Genomic DNA, 26527 nt, shown 5'->3' on the forward strand with positions numbered 1-26527 from the left:
GGCCTATATCTATGTTTTCCAGGCAGCTTTAGGGCTACATTCAACTTCTTTAGCCACCAGTAATCAAATGCAGAACGATCAGACTGGCGCATACTTGAGTTGCTCTCATCTCTAATCTTTCTCTAATTTAGTGACAACGCAAACATCCATAACAAATCCAAATCACACAGCTTTGGTTAACGTACATAGAAAACTAAACTTTGTATATTCAGCTCTGCTGCACTAGGGCAGATTTACACAAGGCCGACTATTTACGGTTCCATTTATCTCAATGGCTTCGGTGGAAAGCAAATAAATTTCTCTGAATGACTGGGACAACAAAATCTGCCCCATGTGAATCCACCCTTAGTGGTGTATGAGGCACTTATATACTATATAATACGATCGATGAATTTCAATGTGTAAATATATATGTGGAACAATTCTCTTTGTGTTATAAATCTCGGCATACATTCTGCTTTTAAATCTGTGTCCCTCTGACTATATGTGCCAGAGCAGACAATTCATGGCTTCCCAGCAATCCCTTTTTCTCGACAGCTTGGTAGCATATTGCTAAGTAGGTCACTGCATCTGTGCGCCTGTCAAATTCAGGAGTTTCCTTAACAAGCTCACATACTGCTTTTTATACAGTAAGCGATACTAGCATACTGCCCTATGGTCGAGTTATTATACAAAAACAATACAGGACATGGAGCCCTCAGCACTAGGAAATTACCAAGGTGTCAACTGCGGTTGTCTCAGCCGGACATTAATTCACGGTTTCCTGTAGATATAAATCTACATCAATGGAAGAGATCAGAATAAAAGCGATAGTGTCACGGCTCCTCGGAAATCAATGGCAATTTCTATTTAGCTCTGTCGGTAAGAAGATTCTAGGACTAGATTACCGGTCAGGAATACAACTTCCATATATTCTTTACTGTGGTATATAATAGTATCAATGAGGATAATAATAATAGAGCATAAGAATCCCCCTTTAAGGTGCAAACTCTATCTAATTGCATAGTTCAATCTTCCCAAGTACACTTGTGTCTCTAGAACCTGAATCTGTTTCAAACCTTACATTTCTCCTTACCTGACCGCACCATTCATTCATTTCCAGCAGCTTCAAACTATCCTAGCTAGAGATGAGCGAACCGGGTTTGGGTTCGAGTCCATCCGAACCCGAACGTTCAGCATTTGATTAGCTGGGGCTGCTGAACTTTGGATAAAGCTCTAAGGTTGTCTGGAAAACATGGATACAGCCAATGACTATATCCATGATTTCCACATAGCCTTAGGGCTTTATCCAACTTCAGCAGCCACCGCTAATCAAATGCCGCAAGTTCGGGTTCGGATGGACTCCAGCATGCTCCAGGTTCGCTCATCTCTAATCCTACACTACACACAAAAGTGATGCTCTAAAACGCATGTGCTAGCCAAATGTGTAATACTTAGTGCAAATGAATACGATCCAAACCAGGGCTGGAACGTTACATGCTGGAATTTGAATGGTTGCGTTTGAGCTAGTGTTGATGTACATTAGATCTTCTAAGTGAATATGGAGATGGATGCTTTTTAAAATGGCTTTCCATTGGTTATAGCACATCTGTCAGTAGGTTTATAATGTCCTATCTCAGGGTAGCATAAACTAGTGACAGAGAAGCTGAACAGAATGATCTATCACTTACATTGTTCTGTGCAGCTGATCCAGAGATATCCTCCTGAATAACATGGACAATAAGTAATCCTCTACATTATGTGCATGAGCCCAGTAGTCCTCGATATTCATGAGAAGCACAAAACTCCGCCCTCCAGCTGCTGATTGATAGTAGACTGCCTATACACAGGATGGTTAGAAAACTGCCAATCAGAAGCTGGAGGGCAGAGGGAGGGGTGTGGAAAGAATCCTATTCTCCTGCATATTTTGAGAACGGCTGAACAAAATGATGTAAGTAACACCGATCATTTCAGCATTTCTGTCACTAGTTTATGCTGCCCTATTTTAAGGCAGTATATACTATGGATTCCTTTTAGAAGGGTCTTCCAGACCTTTTTTCATTTGATTGCTATGAGATTTGTGGGGCTCTAACTACAGACACCACACTGATCAAAGGGGCTGGAGTGTTTGCACAAGTGCTGTGCCTTCTTCCTACCAGGCATGGCTTGATATGGATACAGAGGAACAGCTGTACCTGGTATTGTAGATCATTTCACTGACGTGAACGGAACAAGCAGCAATATCAGGTACCACCACTATCTAAACGTATGGAGCGGCTGTGTCTGGTAGAAAGTGAAGACGACACAGTGCTCAATCAAGGTGGCGGAAGGTGAAAACCACCCAATCTAATATTGATGGCTTATTTAAGCATACTGTAGGAAATAAGTCTGGAATAAAAACGTTAAGTAGTACAATCAGTTTTTCAATTGTTCATTGACATCTCGCAGCATACATGGTGCACTTCCAGGATGATAGATAATACGCCATACCTAGATCAGGGATTAGGAACCTGCAGCCCTCCAGCTGTTACAAAACTATATTTCCCATCATGCTTTGGCTGCCCATGCATGATGGGAATTGTAGTTTTGCCACAACTTAGAAGGCTGAAGATTCTCCATCCCTGCCTCAAACACATAGGGTCAGATTGGGATCTCAATTTCCCCCCTTATCTTACCACATTAGGGTCCTATAAATATACAATAAATGCAAATATAGATTCACTTGAAATATTCTATATGGAGGCAATGTACATTGCACAATATAGGCTAACGTAAAATACTTAAAGGTGTGATTCTGTATCCTTATGTGGTATGGAGGATAAAGGGCAAAACGTACCACATTACAGTCCTGTGGGTTAAATATTCATCAACCTGATAAATAACAATAATTCCTCGGATATTGCTGACAATTGGCCTTTAAATCATTCGTAATGTTTTAGTTGTATTGGAAACATTCACTGTAATCTGGGCCTTCCTGTGGTCCAGGGTAATCGCTACCATCTCAATGCCAATTTAACGTCTCAGACTCTTATTATTTCAGCTGCTTACGGCCTCTGCACGGACATCTGATTAAAACAAGATCCTCATAAAAGGACAGGATCAATTATTTTAACATGGAAACAGTAGAACAAACAACGTACCGCTGCTGTAATCCCTACGGCTAAAAAGGATCAGCAATTCAGAGCAATGAAGAGTTTACACTAATCCGCAGGCTTGCCACGTTGCCCTATGAAACTGAATGTTGATATAAGCAAAAAAAATAAAAACTATTCGAGCGCATACTAAACCAACAAAGAAAAAAAAAAATATATAAAATATAATAGTACATATTTACATGATGCACATCAGCAAAGTACAAAAACTCCACCTGTGGTAAGCAAAAAAGAAAAAAAAAAATCCCGGGTTTATAAAAGGATAAACATACTTTATAGTTTAATGCAGTTAAACCACCCTATTGCACATTATTAGACACAGGGTAAAGCTGAACAGCTACTTAAGCCCAATAACAGGATTTACCAGAGTCTGCAAAACAAGGTAAAAAGGAGTTAAAAACTGAGCGTGAAGTTGAGTAATGAAATAAACGGTTCTATAAAAAAATATATCGGTAAATCCCATGAGCATGATGCATTCATCATACATAGTTGCAGAGAAAAGGGGCTGTGTGACCGGTCTGGTGAGTTAGTTGGAGACCGACGTCCTTGTTCCATCCTCTGTTAGGTCAAACCTGAAGGAAGGAGGACAGTGAATTGGTAAAAGAAATAGAGTAATGTAATAATAATAAAGGAATCATAAAAATCATATATATATTAATATATATATATATATATATATATATATATATATATATATATATATATATATATATATATATATATATTACACACAGTGGTACCTTGGTTTAAGAGTAACTTGGTTTAAGAGCGTTTTGGTTTAAGAGCTCACAGTTTTTCAAAATTGTGACTTGGTTTAAGAGCATTGCTTTGGTTTAAGAGCTCCCTGTACTGGATGGGAGCACAAGTGGGGGAGGGACATGGTCTGCATAGCGGGGTCTACAGCCCTGTACTCTGACCCAGGAAGTCTCCCTCACCTTTCAAATCATAGCAGATCAACTTCAGGCTGGGGCTTGCATCAGTGGACAGGACTGTGGAGGTAATCTCTTCATAGCTGTAACCCCTCTCTCCCCGGACAGTGAGTGCTGCTATACTGTGCCCACATCTGCCCTGCTCATTCCGTCATGCTCCCTGCAGTCTCTGTCAGTCCTTGTGTTTCCCATCCTCTCCATTACTGTACAGTAACTTATAATATCACATATTCTGCTGTTTCTGAATGTTTGTTTCATTTGTTTTACATGTTATTCAGAATAATAAATCATTATTTTTGGGGTGTGGAACCAATTGTTTGCATTTGAATGATTTCTTATGGGAAAATTTGCTTTGGTTTAAGAGTGGATTTGGATTACAAGCACAGTCCTGGAACGAATATAATATTTTATATGATATAATAAAATAACCATAATAATAATTATTACTAAAAAATATTATTAATACTACCAATAATAATAATAATACATAAATAATAATACTAATAATACTACTACTATCTTAATATCTTATCAAGTTCTTAATTGTATTATTACATAATAAAAAGTATTATTATTATTATATAAAAAATTATTAAATAATAATGACGATGACAATGAGGACAACCTGCGCCCAGGGCTGTGCAGTCGGAGTCGTGGAGTCCGAGTCGCAGCTAGTTTTGGCTAAAGTCAGAGTTGGAGTCGGAAAAAATGTACCGACTCTGACTCCAGCTTTAAAACAAATCTTTTTGTATGATAGTTTTAATATGAATTTTATAAGTCTTGCTCATCAATGTATATTATAAGCAACATTCTAATAGGACACTGGCCCTATTACATAAGGGTGGTCGGGGGAGAATGCGATCACTATTTATCAGTTTGTTTCTGAGCTGGAAGAGTCCATTGTGTGGGGGAGATATGTGCTGGTCTCTTCCTGGATGACTGTATATGAGCCACAGTGTAATATGAAGATATCCTGAGTAATATAGAGAAGGAGACGCCATAAGTAGTGTAGCAGTAACCTCTGTCCTTAATGTGGTGTTTTTCTTCAGTGTTCTATGGCTGCAGCTGTGTGTGTATGCTATGGCTGCAGCTGTGTGTGTGTGCTATGGCTGCAGCAGGCTGTGTGTATGTGTGTGTATGTACTATGGCTGCAGCAGGCTGTGTGTGTGTATGCTATGGATGCAGCACGCTGTGTGTGTGTGTGTGTGTGTGTGTGTATGATCTTGTATGATCCGCCCCGACATGCATTCAAGTCAAGCAAATACACTTTATTAACCTGCCTGCCATCCAGGCCGATAGGACCACGCTATTAGATGTTGGGAGTCGTGGTTATGTGACATAGGGTGAAAAGGCTCCTGTCGGCTCAGACTGACCACTAGTAGAGAGAAACATTTAGTCCATTGACAAGCATTAGCAGCTCCCATAGTGTCCTTGTCCACCATGAAGACACAGGCAGCTTCTTCATTACACACTCCTGTCTCTGCCCGGTCATTTTCAGGTTCTCTTTGGGATTCAATAGTGGTCATGTTGGAGTATAGAGGTCTCATGGTGAGTGCTTCATTCCTGCCTGTGCTGTGGAGTGACACTATGCCAAACCATAATAGTGATACGAGGGACACTAACAGCTCAGTCATACGTACAGGACATCCTGCAGCTACGTGTGTTGTCTCTTGTGGCTTCCAGCCGCAGGATTAATGGTCCCTACACACAGAGCAAGGGATTCCAGGAATGTTTTCACCAGATTGCAACACTTCCATGGCCTCCCTGTTCATCAGATTTATTACTAGTCAAGCATTTATGGGATCAACTAGGACACCAAGTGTGCAGAATCTATAGGCCCAGTCTCAAGTGTAGTGGGTAAATGCTATATGGATCCTGTATCCACCAAGTCCCTCCAAGTCACCTTGACTTTAATTATATAAAGTTTCCTGTGTGGTAAATTATATGATTGACAACTTTACTGCAGGCAGCAAAAATAAAAATGTTAGTGCAATATGGTGCATTGTAAGCCACACCAGTGGGGCACATTTTGTTGAGTGAATCTGCCCCGCTGTCGCTCCTGCAGAAGCTCTTTTGCATTGAAAAGTGAGAACTTAGCATGAGTGGTTGACACAGGAGATCCCATCAGCCTTCCCTGTACAGGAACAATGTGCACTATATATAATCCATGCGTCATGACATTAGATATATTAGTATGAAGCAGTGTACGGTTTTAATAATTTCCTTCTTACCATTGTGTCCAACTTTTGGCAACTTCTTCTGAATTTAGATCAAGTACTAACTGAAAAATGAAGACAAAAAACAAAACAAAGGATTATAACAGTAGAAAAGTATAATAATGAAAATCTACATATTGTGGATAAGTATATTTAATACCAACACATGTACATATACAATCCATTAGTAATATAAGCGAGTATTTACTGAGTAGTGTGGCCAAAATTTTGCTCCAAATATTTAATGGCATGTTACGGTGGTAACCAGTAGGGGGAGCTTGGGAGCATAAGGACAGAAGCCTCAAAAGTCTAAAGACAGGAGATAGATTTCTAACTACTTCTGTTTAGTTAATAGGCTAAATCAAGGTTCTGACCACTAAGCGCTAAGATACATGACAGAGACCAGATCAGCATACATGAGAACTCACCTTTCCAAGCAAACCTTTGTCTCTAGATAAGAATCCTCCGCTATTCTTTACAGCAACATCTAGTTTTCTCCTTGGGAGATCGGGCAGTGACACATTAAACTCAAATCTGGAAAGGTAACATAAGACGCTATGGTTAGGGACACTGCTGAGACAGTATACTGAATGAGATGTTAGGGCACTATTACATTATTACATGAACTGACACATGCCAGTGTCTATGTTTTCCGAGTAGCCCTAGGTCTGCATCCAACTTCTTCAACCACCGGTATTCAAAAACTGAACGATCAGACATGAGCATGCTAAAGTTATGTTCATCTCTAATAAGCAGTCAGTCTCTCTCTCATATATATACAGTAGCAGTACAGAGGAGGTGTTGGTGGAATTTATTTGTTGCAAACACCTCTTCTGGAACACCAGCCACAATCCTCTGCTTTATCTGAATGGAAAGAACTCCTGGCACTGGTGTAGAATCAAGTTTAGGCTTTTATTCAATGCAACGCGTTTCAAGGTTACAGTCCCCTCTTCATCAGGTGTATCTCTCTCTCTCTCTCTCTATAATATATATATATATATATATATATATATATATATATATATATATATATCATCATTTTACTATGACTTCTGATGCAGGTCACTATGTAATGATGAAGAATTAGAATACGAAGAAACATTAAGCATTTGCTGCCAGTAGTAAAAGCATGGCTAACGTACGTTTGATCAAACACAGGATTTAATGTCTTCTTGAACACGTGGGTTTTTCTTCTTCCCGATCTCCGTTTGTCTGGTAATAAATACATTCTTACATATGGATCAGACCCCTCTTCAGAGAATGCTATAAGGTTTCTAGAAGAAGAAAACAAAACCTAAATTAACTCTCATTACATCATTGATCACTGATCATACACTTATCAATCCATTTGAGCCGGTGACATGTTATAATCTTGTATAATCTATAGCATCCATAGACTGTTAAATCTATGTCTTCTGCAAAGACATGGAGGTAGCCAGAGGGTGAAGCACACAGCCACATTCTTCTCCCACCTATATCTAGCAATTGATTAGGGTCTCAGCACTAAGACACCAGCTTATCAAACTATGGACATGCTTCTGTAATATAAGGAAAGGGTTTTTGTTTTTTTTGCTTAAAAAAAGGGCAGGTTAAAAGGAAATATTTCTTGAATTGCTTTTAAAGAAAATCAAATGTTTTTTTAAGCACATTTAAGAAGTGGTGTGCTTAAGTTATCATTGGTCAATGCGCTAAGGACATATTAATATTAGAGATGAGTGCATCTTGTAGATGCTTCAGTTGGTCTAAACCTAGAAATCTCGGCTTTTGGTTACCGGTGGCTGAAGAAATTATATGCCGCCCCAAAAGCTGACTGGAAAATATAAATGCCGCCTATACCATATGCAATCCATGTTTTTTTTCGGGACTCCAAAGGCTACATCCAACTTCTTCAGCCACCCATAATCAAATGCCAAGATTTCCGGGTTTGGACAAACTCGTATCTACAAGTTGAATGTAAATGCCCTGTAAAAGTGTCAGTGATCAGCAGAGAAGTGGGAAAGCTCTCAATCCTCGGCTGATCCCATCTTTTGTGCGTCTTTAAAATTTATTGCTATCAGCTGCATATCTCACTGTGTAAACATGACGTGTAGTCGAGGAACTGACAGAACAGATATGCATACATTTGTGGTGCCAGTTTCCAGATCACACAAGCATTGCATACTTATCTTCTGCACTACTGTGTCATCCGGGATCTTCAAGATTTTTATTTCAGGCTTAGTGTCACGGAAGCAGGTCTGTGACACTGTCGGCTTCCATCCCCCCACCCTGCCTCCTCCTCTGTCAGTCAATCAGTGTCACAAACCCGCATCTGTGACACTGAGCCTGAAATAAAACATGTGAAGATCCCAGATCACACAGAAGTGCAGAGGGTAAGTATGCACTACTTGCATGATCTGGAAACTGGCAGCACAGATATATAAATATCTGTGACGTCAGTTTCCACAGCAGCATGAATGATACAAGGATTGTTTGCGTGGCCCAGCCACTCAATTAATTGTGCCGTGTAAAGGCGCTGCAAAAGAGTGCCGATCTTGCTGATATGTGCTTGCTTGCGGCCACAGATCGCCTAGAGCAGGCATGTCCAAACTTTTTTCGAAGAGTGCCAAATTTGATGAAGTGAACATGTGCGAGGGCCGACCATTTTGCTTGACATTCTTTGGACCATTAAAATGAATGCAAATAAACTTTTTTTTTTACAAAGTTTATTGAAAACTGCATACTTTTTATTTTATGACTTGTATGACAAATCTAAACAGATCTTTAATCAATCTGCCTTAGGCCCCGTTCCCACTGAGCAAAGCTAGCGGAATTCCGCAACAGAATTGTCCGCCGCGGAATGCAGTTAGCCTCCCTCTCATAATGGGAGTCTATGAGAGGCGCACGCTCCTGCTCTGTACGCGCTGAAGAAAGAACATGTTCATTCTTCAGCGCGTACAGAGCAATTCCGTCTCGGAATTCCGCTAGCTTTGCTCAGTGGGAACGGGGCCTACTCTAGTGCACGAAAAAGGAAAGCCGAAATCTCGGACATTGCGAGATTTCGGCTTTCCTTTTTCGTGGACTAGAGCGGCAGCGGCAAAGGTATCTGCTGCTGGATACCTGGGGGGCCGTAAAAGTTCGGAACGCGGGCCGCAAATGGCCCGCGGGCCGGACTTTGGACATGCCTGGCCTAGAGCAAAAAAAAACAAAAAAAAACACAGAAGTGCACCAACATGATAAAGATACCTGCAGTCTCCCTATCTCCTGATCTATTATAATTTTTGATTTTGCTGCTACATTCTCTTTAATCTAGTAGATTATTTTTTGTCTCAGAATCCGTTGTGGTCTATGGCCTTACCTGCAGGAATGTACCACAACCATCAGCTTGTTTCTGTGAGAGCTGTATCGAAGAGTTAACTGGATCTGTCCTAGAGGGGATTGTCCCAATGACGTCCCACTGTAAACAGAGCATGGTATTATTATATGCATAATGTGTGTGCGATGCTCACAACGGGGTCTCGGAATTCCCCAATTGACACTTAAAGGGGCCATTAAATGGATGCAATTACACCAATGACTACTCTCTTCTTTTAGGGCAAAGTGATGATGCTGTGATCACATACAAGACAAACATAACATTAACTTTACAATACCTCTCCATCTGTATATACATATAAGCTAGCAATGTATGTGTGTTTGACAATGTCAGCACATACATGGACGCTTGACTTACTTCTGAAGCTGTCGCAGCCGCTGCCGGAGCTCCTGTGTGGCTATGGGTAAGGATATATCGGAGGCGATGCTGGGTGTGGGTTCTTTCATAGACAGGTGTGAAGGAGAATATGTAAAGCTGGAACCTGAGAGGCTGGAGGAGCTTTTGTGCAGCTCGGTCGGTCTCTGAGGACTGGCATTTTGAAAACTTTCTTTCTCTCCGTTTTCAATTTTTTTTTTGGCATCGGCTTTGGGTGTCGGGGGAGGCTTCTGCGCTGGTGGTGCGGAGGACGGGGTGGTCGGAGTTGGTGGATTTGATTTCCCTTTAAAGATGGATGGTCTCTTGACTTGTGATGTATGCTGCTCGTCTGGAGACCGCACGGGTCTATCCACATAGAGGATCTAAGAGAGGATGGAGTCATACCATGAAATCGGACAAACTACATTATTACCAATTAAAGGGGTTTGCACATAAATCCCAAAAATCTTATTGCCTATGGATAAATGGGATTTTTATCCACTAAGGTTTCCTGCATACAACCACAACAGTTTTATGGCCAGCAAAACCACAGATTCATAGGGCATGGATGACCCACAGTCAGTCATCTGTGCCCGCCAGCAATCATATACCGATCACAGAGCACGATAACCGAACTAATGGGTTCTGTAAACAGGCATCGATTAACGAGATTGGCGCTTGTTTACAATCAATAGGATTGTGAGACCTGTCACCATGTCCTGCTGCCTGCGGTTAGGGCATCCTATTCTTCTCAAGGATTGACATATGAATGACTTTCTTTTATAGATTTGTGTTAAGCACCTACAGCAATGATCCCTATCAGAAATTAACGGCTACAAAGGATACACAATAAATTCCAGAATGAAAATCACTAAAAAAAAAAAAAAAAAGTCTCTACCTACCCTTAGCGCAACCTTCATGTTGATGACGCTGTTAGGACCGGAGTTGTTTAGCTGAAACCTCTGGTTGATGGTCAGTTCTTCCTTTGTCAGCAATTGACTCAATGGAATTTTTAGATTTCCCATAGAACTTTGATGATATTCATCTCTGACCTGCAAAAGTGAGCAAAACTCAGCAAAGACAAAGTGCAAACAGTGTCCCCAAAATACAGCGCCCATTATAGTACTGTCAGTCGCTGCTCACATTGTCATTATGGTGTCCGTATAATGGATCGGTCATGATTTGTTTTTTTTTTCCTTTTTTACTAGTACAGTGGTGCCTTCGATTACGAGCATAATTTATTCAGGAACCCTGCTTGTAATCCAAATACACTCTTAAACCAAAGCAAATTTTCCCATAAGAAATCATTGAAATGCAGACAATTGGTTTCACACTCCCAAAATAATCATGTTTTATTCTGAACAACATGTAAAACAAATAAAACAAACATTTAGAGAGAGCTGAATATGTCATATTATAAGTTACTGTACAGTATAGCAATCAGCATGTGGAGTATAATGTATAGTAACTGCATAAACCTGATAACACAGCAGCAGTTTGTTGATACAGGAAGTGAGAATTACAGAACTGTGCAGGAGGACAGCGACAGAAACTTTTCTATACAGCAGTGAGAATGGCTGAGTGTAAGTGCAGGCACATTGTAGCAGCAGTGTGTATAGCTGAGTGTAAGTGCAGGCACATTATAGCAGGAATGGAGAGGATAGGAAACACAAGGGCTGACAGAGACTGCAGGGAGCATGAAGGCATAAGCAGGGCAGATGTGGGTACAGTATAGCAGCACTCTCTGTCCAGGGAGAGAGGGGTTACAGCTATGGAGAGATTACCTCCACAATCCTGTCCCCAGCCTGAAGTGGATGTGCTATGATTTGGAAGGTGTGGGAGACTTCCTGAGTCAGAGTACAGGGCTGTAGACCCCGCTATGCAGACCAAGCCACTCCTCCACCCCCCTCCCACCCAGTACAGGGAGCTTTTAAAGCAAAGCAATGCTCTTAAAAAAACAAGTTTCAATTTTGAAAAACTGTGAACTCTTAAACCAAAACGCTCTTAATCCAAGTTACTCTTAAACCAAGGTACCACTGTATATCTCATGCAGCAAGATGAAAAACTTTGTAGCACCATAACCATTCTGCCTCCTTCAATCGAAAACAGTAGGTGAAAGGGTGATGCCCCCCTTCTTTATGGTGACTATATGATCTAATAGGGAATGAGGCAACACATTTAATATTATTTTAATAATGGTTATCAAAAGTTTCCATTTTACTACCTGTATTATAAAATTATTAAAATGTTGCAGTTTTCAGTCTAGCCACTAAGCCTAATGTTAAGCAGAGACTTCCTGTTTTGCACTGATCACTTTCAGCAGTGTCCTCACAGACAATGAAGGGTTACAGCCGTTTATAGATAACACACCATTCACTGATGCTTTAAGATCAGTCTCCCCTTCCTGTAGAATGACCTGTGCAGAGGTCACAGAGCATGCCCAGAAACCTCTCCTAACAGGGTCTGGGCCCATCCGTTGTGCCCATATCCATGGGGTTTTTCCGTAAATCATATTTCTAAATGCTTCGGTAAGAGACTGCCTCTATAATAATGTACTACAAACTAAATGATATTAAGAAATGACAATCAGAAAATAGAAATTAGAATGGGAAGAAAAAAAACCACATGCTTCAGTATCTGGCTTCAATCAGAAAAAAACTGCAGGCAATTCATATTAAAGGGGTACTCTGAATGAGAAAAATTCTTATCAACTGGTCTCAGAAAGTTAACCAGATTTGTAAATTATTTCTATTTAAAAAACTCAAGTCTTCTAGTACATATCAGCTGCTGAATGTCCTGCAGGAAGTAGTGTATTCTTTCCAGTCTGCTGTCACCTCTCTCTGTATCAGGAACTGTCCATAGAAGGAGAGGTCGGGATTTGCTACTGCTCTGGACAGTTCCTGACATGGACAGAGCACTGTGTCAGACTCGAAAGAATACAGCACTTCCTGCAGGGCATACAGCAGCTGATAAGTAGTGGAAGATCGGAGATTTTTTAAATAGAAATAACTTACAAATCTGTATAACTTTGTGACACCAGTAATGTACATTTTTTTTCCCCAGAGTACCCCTTTAAGTTAACCCTGTACGGAAGGCATCCGTTACATTCATTACCTGCAAACAAAGCAGCTCACAAGTGAGCAATGCGGCAGCAAAGTGGGCAGGCTATAAAAATACATAAGACAGATGGCAGGAGAAACATGACATGTGTATAGAGGTGTGCGCAGCCCACGCTTGTTTGTGTGTTATCTGCTGCTGGCAAGACAACAGAACAATGATCAGATCAGCGTGCCTGCATCACCACCGCCCTGCAGCATGGCCGCCCTAAGGGGAAAGCATTGTGTCACATGACTTACTTCAACTTCAAGGTCTTGTCGTTTAGGATTGTGGACATAGAACGTGAACGTCTGTTCCCACACTGGCTCGATGGTCTTGTGTTTTACCTGAAAATGAATAAAATAGTTTTAACCACTACGAGTTTAAATACAGTTATGTCCAGGTAGTGGAAAACTACAACTCCCAGCATGCCTGGGTAGCCAAAGTTTTGCATTAGCTGGACAGCTGCAGTTTGGGGAACATTGCACTAAATTATACATATGGGGGGGAGATTTATGAAACATGGTGTAAAGTGAAACTGGCTCAGTTGCCCCCGGCAACCAATCAGATTCCACCTTTCATTCCTCACAGACTCTTTGGAAAATGAAAGGTGGAATCTTATTGGTTGCTAGGGGCAACTGAGCCAGTTTCACTTTATACCATGTTTGATAAATCTCCCCCATGTTTTCTATATGGCTTCAAAATTCCATGCTGAATAATTCCCTGATATCTTCATAGTGGTGGGAACTTGTTTTTTTCCCCGTGATCAAGAGCTCCAAATCTCCTGATGTGAAATGTCACACGCTAAAAAACTGCATTTGGTGCTATAGTGAGCGGAAGAAAACCTGATGGAGTTTTAGCACAACTACCCTAGAAGCCGGTATCCGTTCGGCAGATGTAGAAATCGGATGCTGGGCAGGAAATATAGCAGATTCTTTAATGTGACGCATTTCGGGGGCTCTGCAGATCCCTTCATCAGACATTTCTTCTGCATACTTTTGTATTTACCCTGATGTTGTGGCTGAATATTTGGACGGTGGTAAATGGCATCTCCAGATTCCTAATGCTCTTGTGTGTGTTGTTATGCCTTCAGTACGACCTCAAAAGGTGAGGGTGTGTCTTTTTGGTTTAAAGAGACTTTGTATCCACCAACCCACCCCACCAAACCGCTGGTACCAGAGTAAATCCTTATCGGTTGTGTCTTTAAAAATGTGCTCGGTGCCCTTGTTAGAGTTATATCTGTAGCAGGCAAGTCAAACTGGTGTGGTCTAGAGTGTCTGTGCCCCAGGTCTGCGATGCCTCTCCTTTTGTCCTCCCCTCCCTCATCATCATTGGGAACACTCCCAGGCAGTATTTCTCATATTCATCACAGCAACACAGGTGCCGTTTAGATGAGCAATGAATAGAAATCCTGCCTGGGGGTGTTCCTAATAATGAGGAGGGTGGAGAGGACAAAAAGGAGAGACGACGCAGACCTGGGGCACTGACACTCTAGGCCACACCAGTTTGACTTGCCTGCTACAGATTTAAAAATCCTTGTTTGCTCTAACCAAAGCACCGAGCACATTTTAAAAGAAACAATAAGTATTTACTCTCATCAAACAGATGGTACCAGCGGTTTGGTGAGGTGGGTTGGCTGATATAGAGTTGAGTTAACAGCCAGCACTCCTCCCCACAGGTAACTGTGCACAGACTGCACCTTTCTGTATTCTTTTTTTGACAATAGGAAGAGTTTAGTAGCTTTACTATTATACACTGACCTCCAAAATAAGAGTCTGCAGTAAGCTCCTGAGCGCACCCTAGTGGTGACTGCAGGCTGTCAAAATTGTGTCATTTTTCTTTACAATCTATGCAGGGAATTTGAAGCTCTGCATCATAGAAAAGGCAACATGTTATAGGAACACCCATGACGCCAGCAGAACGGCATGTGACTGCAGAGTATACAGATTTGTTGGTATATCGTTCCAGCATGTAAATCAGGGACGGTGCTTTCCAGCTGTTAAATTACAATTCCCATCATGCCTGGGCAAAAAAAGCTTCCAGGCATGATGGGAATTGTAATTTTGCAACAGCTGGAGGGCAGAAGGTTCCCCTTCCCTGCTGTAAATAAAGACTGGTGGGGGGCTGTGGCTGCATATTTGCACCGAATCAAAAGCTGCTGCTTGCAGGATTTTTTGATCTAGTGAATCCAAGCTGGATGGTCTATATGTCTGACATCATGCCCCTAGTGTGCCTATGTGAACCCAGTAATCAGGTATCTCTGGTCCTCGGTTGGATAAGGCATGGGGACCTACTTTGCCATACAGCAGGGAGAGTCAGAGCACCCTTCTGAGATAAGTGCCTGATCATGGGACCCCTTGCAATCATGGGATCCCCTTCTCCCCTATCCTCTGCATTGGGGATACATGTTTAGGAGGTGCAATTGGTTTTGGTGTGCTTCCTCTCTCTAACCATCCACAACCCATCAATTGTAGCTATCTCACAGTGAGATCATCTTACCTTGCTTTCTTGCACATGGTGCCCCAGAGAGAACAGCACATAGGGATTAGGTGTGCTGCCCATTTTCTTTCCAGACTGGAATAGAACCAAACAACAAATATTTCAAGACGTGATGTGTCACTTAGTAATACACTATGAGCATCATATCGTATAAAGCAAAAGTTGCTATATACATCTGGTAACAGAATTTTTTTGCTTTCATTCCAAATGAGGTTGGCCAAAGAACAAGATGTAAAATGCAATATAAAAAAAAAAGCCCATGCAGGTTAGAAATGCAGGAATGTAAATGTACAAGGCTTCAAAGCTGCAAAATTGTACATTTGTGTAAAAGAAATAGAGCAAATGGGGAGAGGGGGGAAAAAAATATGAGTTTGTCGGGAAGCTCTTGGTCTAGCTTACACTGTTCCATCGTGGTGAGATCTCTTGATCGCAGGTTATGGTCATCTATGGTAAAGTAAACCTGTCAACTACATATAGCGGAGACAGCCAACCAATCGCCAATGCTCATGAATGCAGCCTATACAATGACTAGGGATCGGATGATTTTACATGAGGCGCCAGGTTCTCCATTCACAGCAATGGAGAACATTTCTACAGGATGGGGTTCTGTTCAGAGGCCATAACAATTATTGTGTATTGTTAGAGTGATGTGAAGATATAGCGATGTGTGATATCATCCATATGGTGTTCTGACGTGTCTATAAGGCCGCCATTTTTTTTTTCCCCACAAATTTTATTTCCCCATTAAAAGGTAATCTGACAGCTCTGTCTCATGCACAGAGCCGCAGACTATGTCAGATGTCTATAAGATAAATCAAGTGATATCTGTCTGTAAATTATAAAATCATGTTTTCATTCTAAGCTTAAGTGTGCTATAAGTTTTAGCTTGCATCTTCTCTACCTCTCCCAGCATCCAGCACTGAGCCCTGTACATCAGTCATGCAGGACAGGAGGTGTGGAGGAGGGAGGAGGTGTGAATGCTGCAGTTCAGCCCAGCTGACTTTTAAAAGAAAACATGATTTTATAACTCTGCAAACAGCCATCACTTAAGAGACAGGTATCATTTGTTTTACTTGCCTATCATCCCGTGGCCATGTCCGAGAATGATATAGGGGTGTAAGGGTACAAAAAATTAAAAATTATTTTTTTTTTTTTAGGCCAGTTTCACAGTGGGACGTCTAGACGCCGGGAACCCCCAAAGCAAGTCGGAGCGTGGAGCAGGTACAGTATGCTCCGGTCAGCGCGCGCGGGGGGGGGGGGGGGGGGGTTAACGGGCGGCATTTACATACTCGCAGTGGGATGTTATTACCGCTGCAAGTATGTCTTCTCATTCAAAATGAATGACAAGGGATACGCAGCGAATCTCGATACGAATTTGCAGCGTAAAATTCACTGTGGATCTGTTGTGTGTGAAGCTACCCAAAAAATAAGTAGTTTACATTGTCACCTGTTGTTTTAATTAATATTATATGCGGTTTATTGCCAAAAAAATAGTTCTATCAAAATATATAAAAAATGCCTTATGCTTAGTATCGGCTTAGGATACGCCACAATTTATTTTCCAGATTGTGGCCTGTAAAAATTTGTATTGCCCAATCGAAAAAAAACAATCCTGGACCATCTTTTCTTATAGCTCTGTGATGTACCTACTGGATAGGTGTGACTAAATAGCCAACTGGGTGTTACCAATAGGAGTGTGTCCCTACATTGTCTGGTACTGTCAGCTCCGATTGGATAGCCTCAAAGTGCAGGGACACACCCTCGGTTAGTAACACCCAGCTCGCTATTTAGTCATACATTTCTAGTAAGTGATAACAGAAGAAGGAAACAACATAGAGCCAAAAGAATAGCTGATCTAGAATTGTTATTTAATTAAAAATATAACAATTTATTAAAACAAGACAGGTCAGGAAATATACATTTGTTGCCCGTATCTTTATTTTAAGTGTCAAAGAGGCGGAGCCTGTTGTTATCTGGGCCCTAGCACCGCTAAGGGTCCTATTCCACGGGCCGAGGAGGGCCCGATCAACGATGTAAATGAGCGGCGATCTGCTAGATCGCCGCTCGTTTACTGGGCCTATTCCACGGCCCGATGATCGTTGAGCGAGGGCTGCAAGGACATAGTTACCGATGTCCTTGCAGCATCATACATTACCTGGCTGCAGGGCTTGTCCTCCGCTCCGTCTCCTCCCCGGGTCCCCCGCGCTCTATCTTCTGAATGGCCGGTGGTCCCGGCCTGTGATTGGCTGAGTGCTCCGTCAGCTGACCGGCCATTCAGAAGATAGAGCGCGCGGGACCCGGGGATGAAGACAGCGCAAAGAAGCCTGGACAGGTAATGTATGATGCTGCTGCTGTTTCTTCTCAAATCGTCGGTCGCCCGCCGCACACTGCTATTGAACCGTAGCCATGCGCGGTGAGGGAAGGATGATTTTAGGTGTGGCCCTAAATGAACGATCAGCCGATGACACGATCATCGGCTGATCGTTCTCTCTATTTCACCGAACGATAATCGGCCGAATCGGGCCCGATCCGGCCGATTATCGTTACTGTGGAATAGGGCCCTTAGCCTCACTGTTTTGTATGCAGATTGTATGCTGCTCATTGTGCAAGGGGCAGAAATACAGCACAGTAAGGAACAGCGGTGCTAGGGCTCAAGGAATAAAAGGCCCTTTGACAGTATTCACAGCCCAAAATAAATATATATATATATATATATATATATATATATTATTTTTTTTTATTTATTTTTTTTTAAATGAAAACCGCAGACAGAGGCAAAAAATGCATGTTCTGAATTGTTTCATTGATATCTTTCCAGCAGTGCTGCCAGCTTAGTAGGCAGTCAGGGGGTCACAGATTCATTTTAAAGGGGTTTTCCAGCTTAAACTTACTTATCTCCTACCCAGCTGTATAATTCTCTATGTAGCCACCAGAGAAAGCAGAGTACAGCATTCGGCTTTTACCGGCGGCTCCATAGAGAATGAATAGAGCTGTGGTTCACATGCTGACCAGTGGCTTTATCCAAAACAAAGGAGCCGGGTGCCGATCTAGTGACCGCCAGGGAGGGGAAAGAAGGTTGCCCCAACCCCCGCAATCTCTTACTTGTTCCCTAAACTGTGAATAGGGGACACATTATAATAGGAAAGCCCCTTAAATCTATTCTTGCATTTCTTTTCGATTGTTTGGGTCTTTCTTGCTTACAGGACTATAGTTGGCCATACACTTTTAATAAGCACTAGCTGAACCCACAGATATCGATAGGACTGGCCAACCATCTAAAGTATATGGTGGCCTCTCAACTATTCTCTGATAGCTAATGTCAGGAGACAGAGACATTGGGCATGTTGGATTTCAACACTGAGTTTGGCAGTGGCTTTCACCTCCTCACCCCATTAAGATCAGGAGATGAACTGGGTGACGTTACCTTTCACCTATTATAGAAGCCTGCCTGGCCTGCTCATGGACTCATCTGTACATCCCATATCAGCCTTTAATCCTCATGTAAGCTGAATATCTGATGCATGCCCTTTATAATGCTCATTGTCCATGCACTCTAAGGTTTCATATACGTAATACAATGTATTATAGGAAGACAATGCTTACGATGACTCTGTTATCGCCTTCCATGGGCAAAGCTCTAAGCAGGTTAATAACATTGCATGGAAAACCTATCACTGACCCATAGAGGCAGCATATGAGGAGCCAATGTGTGAGCTATTAATCCAAAAAGAATGGACACCGTTAGTTCTCTACTGACAAGTGATCAGGTTTAGTGCCTTATCCACTGTGGGTGTGTGATAGCCCATTCGGCATACTCGTGCCCACGTGCCTGTTACCCTATGGGAAAGAGTGTGCAGGTTGTATACACATATTATCCTTATTAAATATAAGGGTGTTTTTTATTTATGTTTTAAGGTCCAAAAAGGGTTTAACTGGATTGTTTTACCTTTTTAGCTTTGTCAAGAGCAGACTTCTTCATGCCATCCTGGTTAAGTTCTAATGGATTATTCTTATAACAGGGGGGAAAAATGAACACACTCAGGGTTAATAAACCAAAGCTATGGAGGATGCTCTAGCAGGTTAACCACAGGACGACACGGGCACAGGACGACAAAAAAAAAAATTGGAAAGGGAACATAGTGACACGAGACAAGACGTGGACAATAGGAGAGACATGTTCCAAAGGCAGCAACGGCAAACTAAAGACACAATGGTATCTCTGTTCAGGTCACTGTAAGGTGCAACAGAAAAATGGTTAAATGAGTCACAACCAAATTTCACATTTCCATCATATGACGCTCCTAAAATACGAACTATCCGGTCATATGGTTAGAGTAAAGGTGCCCACACACCATCATTGGGTTCAACCTACTTTCTGAAGCAGGAATGAGGAACCTTCGGCCCTACAGCTGTTGCGAAACTACAATTCCCATCATGCCTGGGCATCCAAAGCTTTAGCTGTCCAGGCATGGTGGGAATTGTAGTCTCGCAATAGCTGGAGGGCTGAAGGTTCCCCATCGCTGGTCTAAAGAATATGGCAGCCTCCTGAGTCTAGAGAAGGTTTGAACATTTTGATTTTTACCATCTAAACCTATAGTTCTGGGACAGATAAGCTGCCACCAGACCAGCCTGGCCACAGTTGATGCCTCCCCATAGAAAACATCTGGTTGTGCCCATGTTGGCCGACAGACACCGAGTGTGCATGAGCACCTCTAAGCTTCTGTGTAAATCTTACATACATAGCTTCTCTCACTTGGATTGCTGGGAACTTGATTTTCATATCTGGCAGCAGGCATTATAAATAAATATTATATATGTAATTTTTTTTTCCTATTTTTCTCTATCTGTTGCAAGTCTGTGGCTGTCAGGGTATGGGGACAGTTGTAATAGCTGGAGGACCACAGCTTTGGGGACACTGATCTAAATAGTATATTGGAATCTGATTGGTTGCTAGGGGCAACTGAGCCAGTTCTACTTTACAGCATGTTTGATAAATCTCCCCCACGGTGTATAGCAGGAGCCATGGCTCTAGTAAACAATTGATCAACCAGGCATTAATGGGGTTATCATGCATTAGAAAAAGCACTACCCCTCAGATTGTGTGTGGTATTACAAATAAGCCTCATTCATTTCAATGAAACGTGGTTGCAAAACCCACACCCAGACTGAAGAGTGGTGCAATTTCTGGAAGAAAGCAGCCATGTTTTTCTAAGCTTGGACAACCCGTTTAATGGCCTATACAGGTGATAAATCCATACTAAAAAAGCAAATTCACTATTATACCGGATGGTTGCTTTAAAGCAGGGATGGGGAACTTTTGGCCCTCCAGCTGCTGCAAAAATACAATTCCCATCATGCTTGGACAGCCAAAGTGAAGCTTTTGCCGTTCAGGCATGATGGGAGTTGTAGTTTTGCAACAGTTGGTGGGCCAAAGGTTCCCAATCTCTGCTTCAGGCTATTCTCACACAACATCTTTTTAGGCAAGTTAATGGCCGTTGTTTGATAATAACGGCCGTTAATAATGATCCTGAACATTGACAGCAGTCATTGTAAAATAACGTCCCTTATTTAATGGGTATTATTCTGCATGAAAAGACATTGTATGAACATAGCCTTAAAGTGACACTGTCACCCCCTTTGTGCATTCTGACATCTCTACACAGGTGTAAAGGGTAAATTTAGCGTTTTTCATACCTTATTTCATATCATACATCATGGTGCTTGTTTAAGTAAAAAGTGTCCTTTTATCAACTGCAGATTGTATTAAGTAGGCGTGGCCTCGCGGCATTAGCGCCACTTAGCCCCGCTCACAACGGCACAGTTGGCACCGCCCCCTTGACGCCCATTGGTTGGCCGACGTAAAGGGGGTGGGGTCTAGACCTTTCGGGCAGCCTGTTCCAATGGCCGGCGAGGGGGCGGGGCCAACTGTGGTGTTGTGGGCAGGGCTAAGTGGTGCTAATGCCGTGAGGCCCCGCCCACTTAATACAATCTGCAGTTGACAAAAGATGACTTTACTTGAACAAGCACCATGACGTATGATATAAAATAAGGTATGAAAACCGCTAAATTTAAACTTTACACCTGTGTAGAGAAGTCAGAATGAAAAAAAGGAGGCGACAGTGTCACTTTAAATGAATCGATGAAAATCTGCATGGTGTTACAGAGCAGGTAAAGGCTGAGCGGATGAATATATAGTTTTATGGGGTGGGTGGGGGGGGGGGGGAAATTGCGTAGAAGTTGTAATGTACTCATTTACATTTCTTCTCATTCTGGAGTAAGGAGTCCAGTGGGTGTTGCTACTCCGTGATTGGCAGCCATGCCTGTAGTGTGATAGCTTTCATCAATAGCTAAAACAGCCAACGGGTCTACTAAGCCCAGAACATACAGGGGGAGATTTATCAAACATGGTGTAAAGTGAAACTGGCTCAGTTGCCCCTAGCAACCAATCAGATTCCACCTTTCATTGCTCACAGACGCTCTGGAAAATGAAAGGTGGAATCTGATTGGTTGCTAGGGGCAACTGAGCCAGGTCTACTTTTCACCAGTTTTATAAATCTCCCCCACAGAGATGTAAGCAAATAAATTACGACTTAATCTTTTCTCATAAAACTATATATTAATTCGTTTGGCTCTTCCTGCTCTATGACTAACACGACAGCCGTCCCCTTTAAAGAATTACATTATGAGCAATTCATATTAAAAGGGTTATCCAGGAAAAGACACAAACAGCTACTTTCTTGCTAAATCAGCACCACCCTTGTCCCCAGGTTGTGTGAGGTATTACAACTCAGCGCCATTCACTTCAATGGAACCAAGATGCAAAACAACACCCAAACTGAGGACGGGAGAGGTGTAAAAAGTTTAAAATAATTTTTATGTCTTGAATTGGAATTTTTTGCTTTTGCACTTTTCACAGATAATTGATGACCCCCCCATTTAAGGTGGACTTGTAGGCCGAGTGTAAACCCTTTTACCATTTCCTTAGTACTGATCCCGAACCTAATTAGAACATTCAACACATATGGACGTTTGCTTAGTCTCACTCATATTTAACATTAATGGAACCGAATTGAGGACATGCTGAAAAACATGCAATGTAGACACACATGCATGTCTATTGCAGCACTCGACAGCCGCCACCAAAGAAACTCACAAATAATGTTCTATAGAGGGAGGAGGTGTTCTCACAAAAGATCAGTCCAGAAGCTTTCCTCTCTTTTAAGTAGCCACAACCCAAATTCCCCTCGTAGATACTCTTGGAAGATGAGAATGAGGCAAGGAAGCAAAAAGGATGACCAAAGCGAAGCAAAACATAATAATAATAATAATACAGTAAGCATATGAGCAAACACACAAGTAACACAACAAGAAGGGACAAATAATACAGATACGGACCATGAAAAGCATGAAATGGTTAATAATGAACGGCAGATAAGGAACAAAACAAGATGATTGAATGTTGATGACAAGTAACATGGAAAAGTAAAGCGGCAATGAAAATCAAACATAATACGATTGTCTCAGACTTAATGGCTTCTTCCATGGGGTTGTCTGGGGACAATTATACGAGGCTCCGGAATAGACTCCTAACACAATAAGAGAATATCCGCCACATGTGAGGATCAGTCACCAGGCTGGCATGATGATCTGTATTGTCAGCTCATGGTGGACATCTGATCCATGAAGAGGGGAATCACCTCTTGACGCTTGTTATTCTAGATGGCTTTCGTCCAAAAATTCTTTCATTTCCAGGTGTGCAAACTGTTTTTTTTTTTTTAACTGTGTCTTCTATAAGGCCTGGGCAGTACTACTTCTTAAAGGGATTTCCCAATGGTGAGACATGGGTGATGCCACCGTAATTGACTCTATGGGGCAGACGAATAGGGCTAACCACTGGACTCGGCTATTTTTGTCCAGCCATAGAGGTTAACGGAGCAGCTTCCCAAGCACCAGTAAGCAGTTACTGTCCTGACTGGGACACATGAATCCATATATTTTTATCTATATCCCTCCTATCTTCCCATCTCCTTCCCATCTCCTTCCCATCTCCTTCCCATCTCCTTCCCATCTCCTTCCCATCTCCTTCCCATCTCCTTCCCATCTCCTTCCCATCTCCTTCCCATCTCCTTCCCATCTCCTTCCCATCTCCTTCCCATCTCCTTCCCATCTCCTTCCCATCTCCTTCCCATCTCCTTCCCATCTCCTCTTTCAGCTAACCAGCCTCCTTGTTATTGTGGCACACTATATCCCTAGCAATAATCTTATAATCTATATTATAAATAATGGCTATTGTCAAAGCACCAGGATCATGAATGGTTAATGTGGCCAGTAAACTACACAACTGGATAATAACCAGGCTCTATACATCAGTATATAAGCTCCATAAACTTTTACAGTGTCCTACACTCCACTATTGTATCCAGCATTATCTATGGACTTATTACAGTAGACACGCAGGATTACAGGAGGAATCACTTCTGCTACTGGCTGCAGCCAGGGAAGGAATATTTCAAGACAGGAGACAAAAAAACTGACTAGAAGCCAACAGCTAGAGACAGATGGTACTTACAGGCAGATTTCTGGCTGAATCCAGGTATATTATAAGCAGAGCCGCAGAAAGGCCGTCGTCTGCTTGGTCTTTGTCGGCTTTAATGCTGGTCAGTACCTACATGAAAAAACAGCTTAGAGCACAAACTCTCAGCTTTGTGCATATAGTAATTGGAGAGGAGCACAACCAGAGCATGCTATGGCTGTATCCATATTTTCCAGGCAGCCTTAAGTCTGCATCCAACTTCTTGGTGGTCTCCGATGGTCTCTATCTGGCCTACCAGCCTTGATCAATAGATTTCTATCCTCACAGGCTGGAGGAGGGAAAACACCAGGAACTGTCCCAAAGACTCATGATTCAAGCAGCATGAAAGTGACATTAGGTTCTCTTTAAAATACGGACACTGGTATGGTGACAATACAGCTTCCTTATTGGAGTGCAGCGTTTGATTACCGGTGGCTGAAGTTAGATGCAGTCCTAGGGGGTACTGGAAACCATATACAGCCTTGATCGAGGTTCACTCATCTCTAGTTACCTGCTATACCGTGTACATACCTTGTCCAAGTTCTCGGTGGTGGACTTTGGAGAAAGCCATTCCAGCTTTAAATGGAGTTTTCCAGAAGTTGCTTCATCAAGCACAAACCACTATAAAGAGATGAATCAATTATTAAAGGAGAAACCCATCAAAATAAAAAAAATCCAGGGCCGACGGGGGTTGTGGAAACATAATAAAGAATGTATACTTACCTGTCTCCGTGCTTCCGCAGCGCTGTGCCACAGGCTCACTGACCGCCACTGGGTTCCAGTTTCTCCTGGAACCCGGTGCCCCACCCCAGTCACTAACTGGCTTAGTAGGCATTCCTAAGCTAGGTTGTGACATTGCAAAAGTCAGAGCTCAGAAGGCCGGTGGGGGTCTGTGAGCAGTAATGCAGGGGCACAGAGACAGGTAAGTATAGATTCTTGATTATGTTCCAGCACCCCCCTATAGGCCTTCTCCTTTAATTCTAGGCAACAGTGGTAACTGGCTTATGAATACACAGCTAAAGCGGAGGAGTAGGTTTGCTTTCTACAATTAAGGCCGCAAAATAGAGATGAAATGGTGATCCCTGATAGCTGTACAATTCAGGCGTGTAGGGGGTAAAAGGTCAGAAAGGTTCACAAAGTCCCCATCTAGTTAACACATTAATGCAGTTCTCTTTTTTGTTCATATAATTCTAACTCTACATCAGTATTCCTGCAGTGTCATATGTGTCATCCCAGCTCAGCCGCATCCATACATTTCATTACTGCAGTCTGATCATGTTATTTCCAGTCTGTACACAGGATGTAACCTTTCCTCTGTGTTTGACATCACCTATCAGATCCCTCCCTACCCATCTCTACCCACCTTGTTCCTCTTTTGCTATTGAGTCAGTTTTGAAGTGTTATACAGATAAGTAATGCATGCATATATCTACATTCTAGCAATCCACCACATGGTAACTTACCTCATCTACAACTCTCTCCTTCTCCACTTCAGCTAGATCAATCAAAAGGCTAAAAGAAAACAAAAGGGTTAATTATCCAGGCTAACATAGTGAAGGGTGTGTGTGTGTGTGTGTGTGTGTTATATATTTAGGTGTTGATATCTATTGTACATATTAGGCTCATACGCCACCCAGACACAATTTAGATTTGTAAAGATACTAGCTCAGCTGAATATACGGCGCCAGGGGTCCTCATTACAATATAACAAGTCCATCATCGCAAGCCATAGGGGAACAAAGTATCCCTAGGCTGTAATAGATGGACAAGTCCTCTGTACAAGGAGAAAGCTTGCTACCATGCAAGGGCTTGGTTTCTAAAAAGAAAAAGCCAATGCCTGACCTGTGACTTGTCTGAAGTCAAGTGGAGAATGATGCTTTATATGGCTACCGAAAGGCTAACTGCTTTGTCTCAAGAGATCAGAAATCTGGTGTTTTCCAGGCAAGCAAGGGGGCCAAAACTTGGCACCCCCACCGATCAGCTGTTGGTGGCTGCACTACACTGAACAGGGATGGAAGCAGCTGGCTCCATTCACTGTGTAGTGGCCGGACCTGGTTACTGCAGCTCAGCTACCATTCACCTGAACGGGAGCTGAGCCGTACTATACGTCCAGTTATATTTGGGGAAAAGAATAGCAGAAGTAAACAAGTAAAGCGGATACTCACTTGCCCAAGAAATCATCTTTATCCGTATCTTCATCAAAGAGCTCTATCTCCAGCTCCTGGCCCGGGTGCTCGTAGATTAAGGCCTGGAAATAGGAGATTGGGGATAAATTATGAAAAGGACAAAAAGAAAGAAGAAAAAACTGTAATGTACAGCTCAGTAAAATGTTCTCAGAACAAAACCTGTGCAATGTCACGTTTATTCAGTTAACGGAT

At 42.2% G+C, this 26527-nt stretch overlaps 1 protein-coding gene across 3 annotated transcripts in view; it reads right to left on the bottom strand.

The window, feature by feature from the left end:
* Positions 1-3382: 3382 nt before the first annotated feature.
* ESYT2 (extended synaptotagmin 2) overlaps positions 3383-26527 on the bottom strand; it is an 88901-nt gene continuing 65756 nt past the window's right edge. Inside the window, exons 10-24 of one of the 3 annotated variants that reach the window (XM_069958904.1) lie at positions 26315-26397; positions 25613-25661; positions 24681-24770; positions 24147-24242; positions 19524-19586; positions 15977-16021; positions 15578-15652; positions 13339-13425; positions 10885-11034; positions 9986-10365; positions 9611-9709; positions 7419-7550; positions 6705-6810; positions 6292-6341; positions 3383-3703 (exon numbers count right to left, since the gene is read on the bottom strand). In XM_069958904.1, coding sequence (XP_069815005.1) covers positions 3658-3703; positions 6292-6341; positions 6705-6810; positions 7419-7550; positions 9611-9709; positions 9986-10365; positions 10885-11034; positions 13339-13425; positions 15578-15652; positions 15977-16021; positions 19524-19586; positions 24147-24242; positions 24681-24770; positions 25613-25661; positions 26315-26397 — 1551 coding nt within the window. In that variant the 3' untranslated portion in view covers positions 3383-3657. The remainder of the gene's footprint in view (positions 3704-6291; positions 6342-6704; positions 6811-7418; positions 7551-9610; positions 9710-9985; positions 10366-10884; positions 11035-13338; positions 13426-15577; positions 15653-15976; positions 16022-19523; positions 19587-24146; positions 24243-24680; positions 24771-25612; positions 25662-26314; positions 26398-26527) is intronic. The other 2 variants (XM_069958905.1, XM_069958906.1) reach the window with 2 other exon arrangements.

The sequence above is a fragment of the Dendropsophus ebraccatus genome, chromosome 2, assembly GCF_027789765.1.
Source record: "Dendropsophus ebraccatus isolate aDenEbr1 chromosome 2, aDenEbr1.pat, whole genome shotgun sequence".
Classification (NCBI taxonomy): Eukaryota; Metazoa; Chordata; class Amphibia; order Anura; family Hylidae; genus Dendropsophus; species Dendropsophus ebraccatus.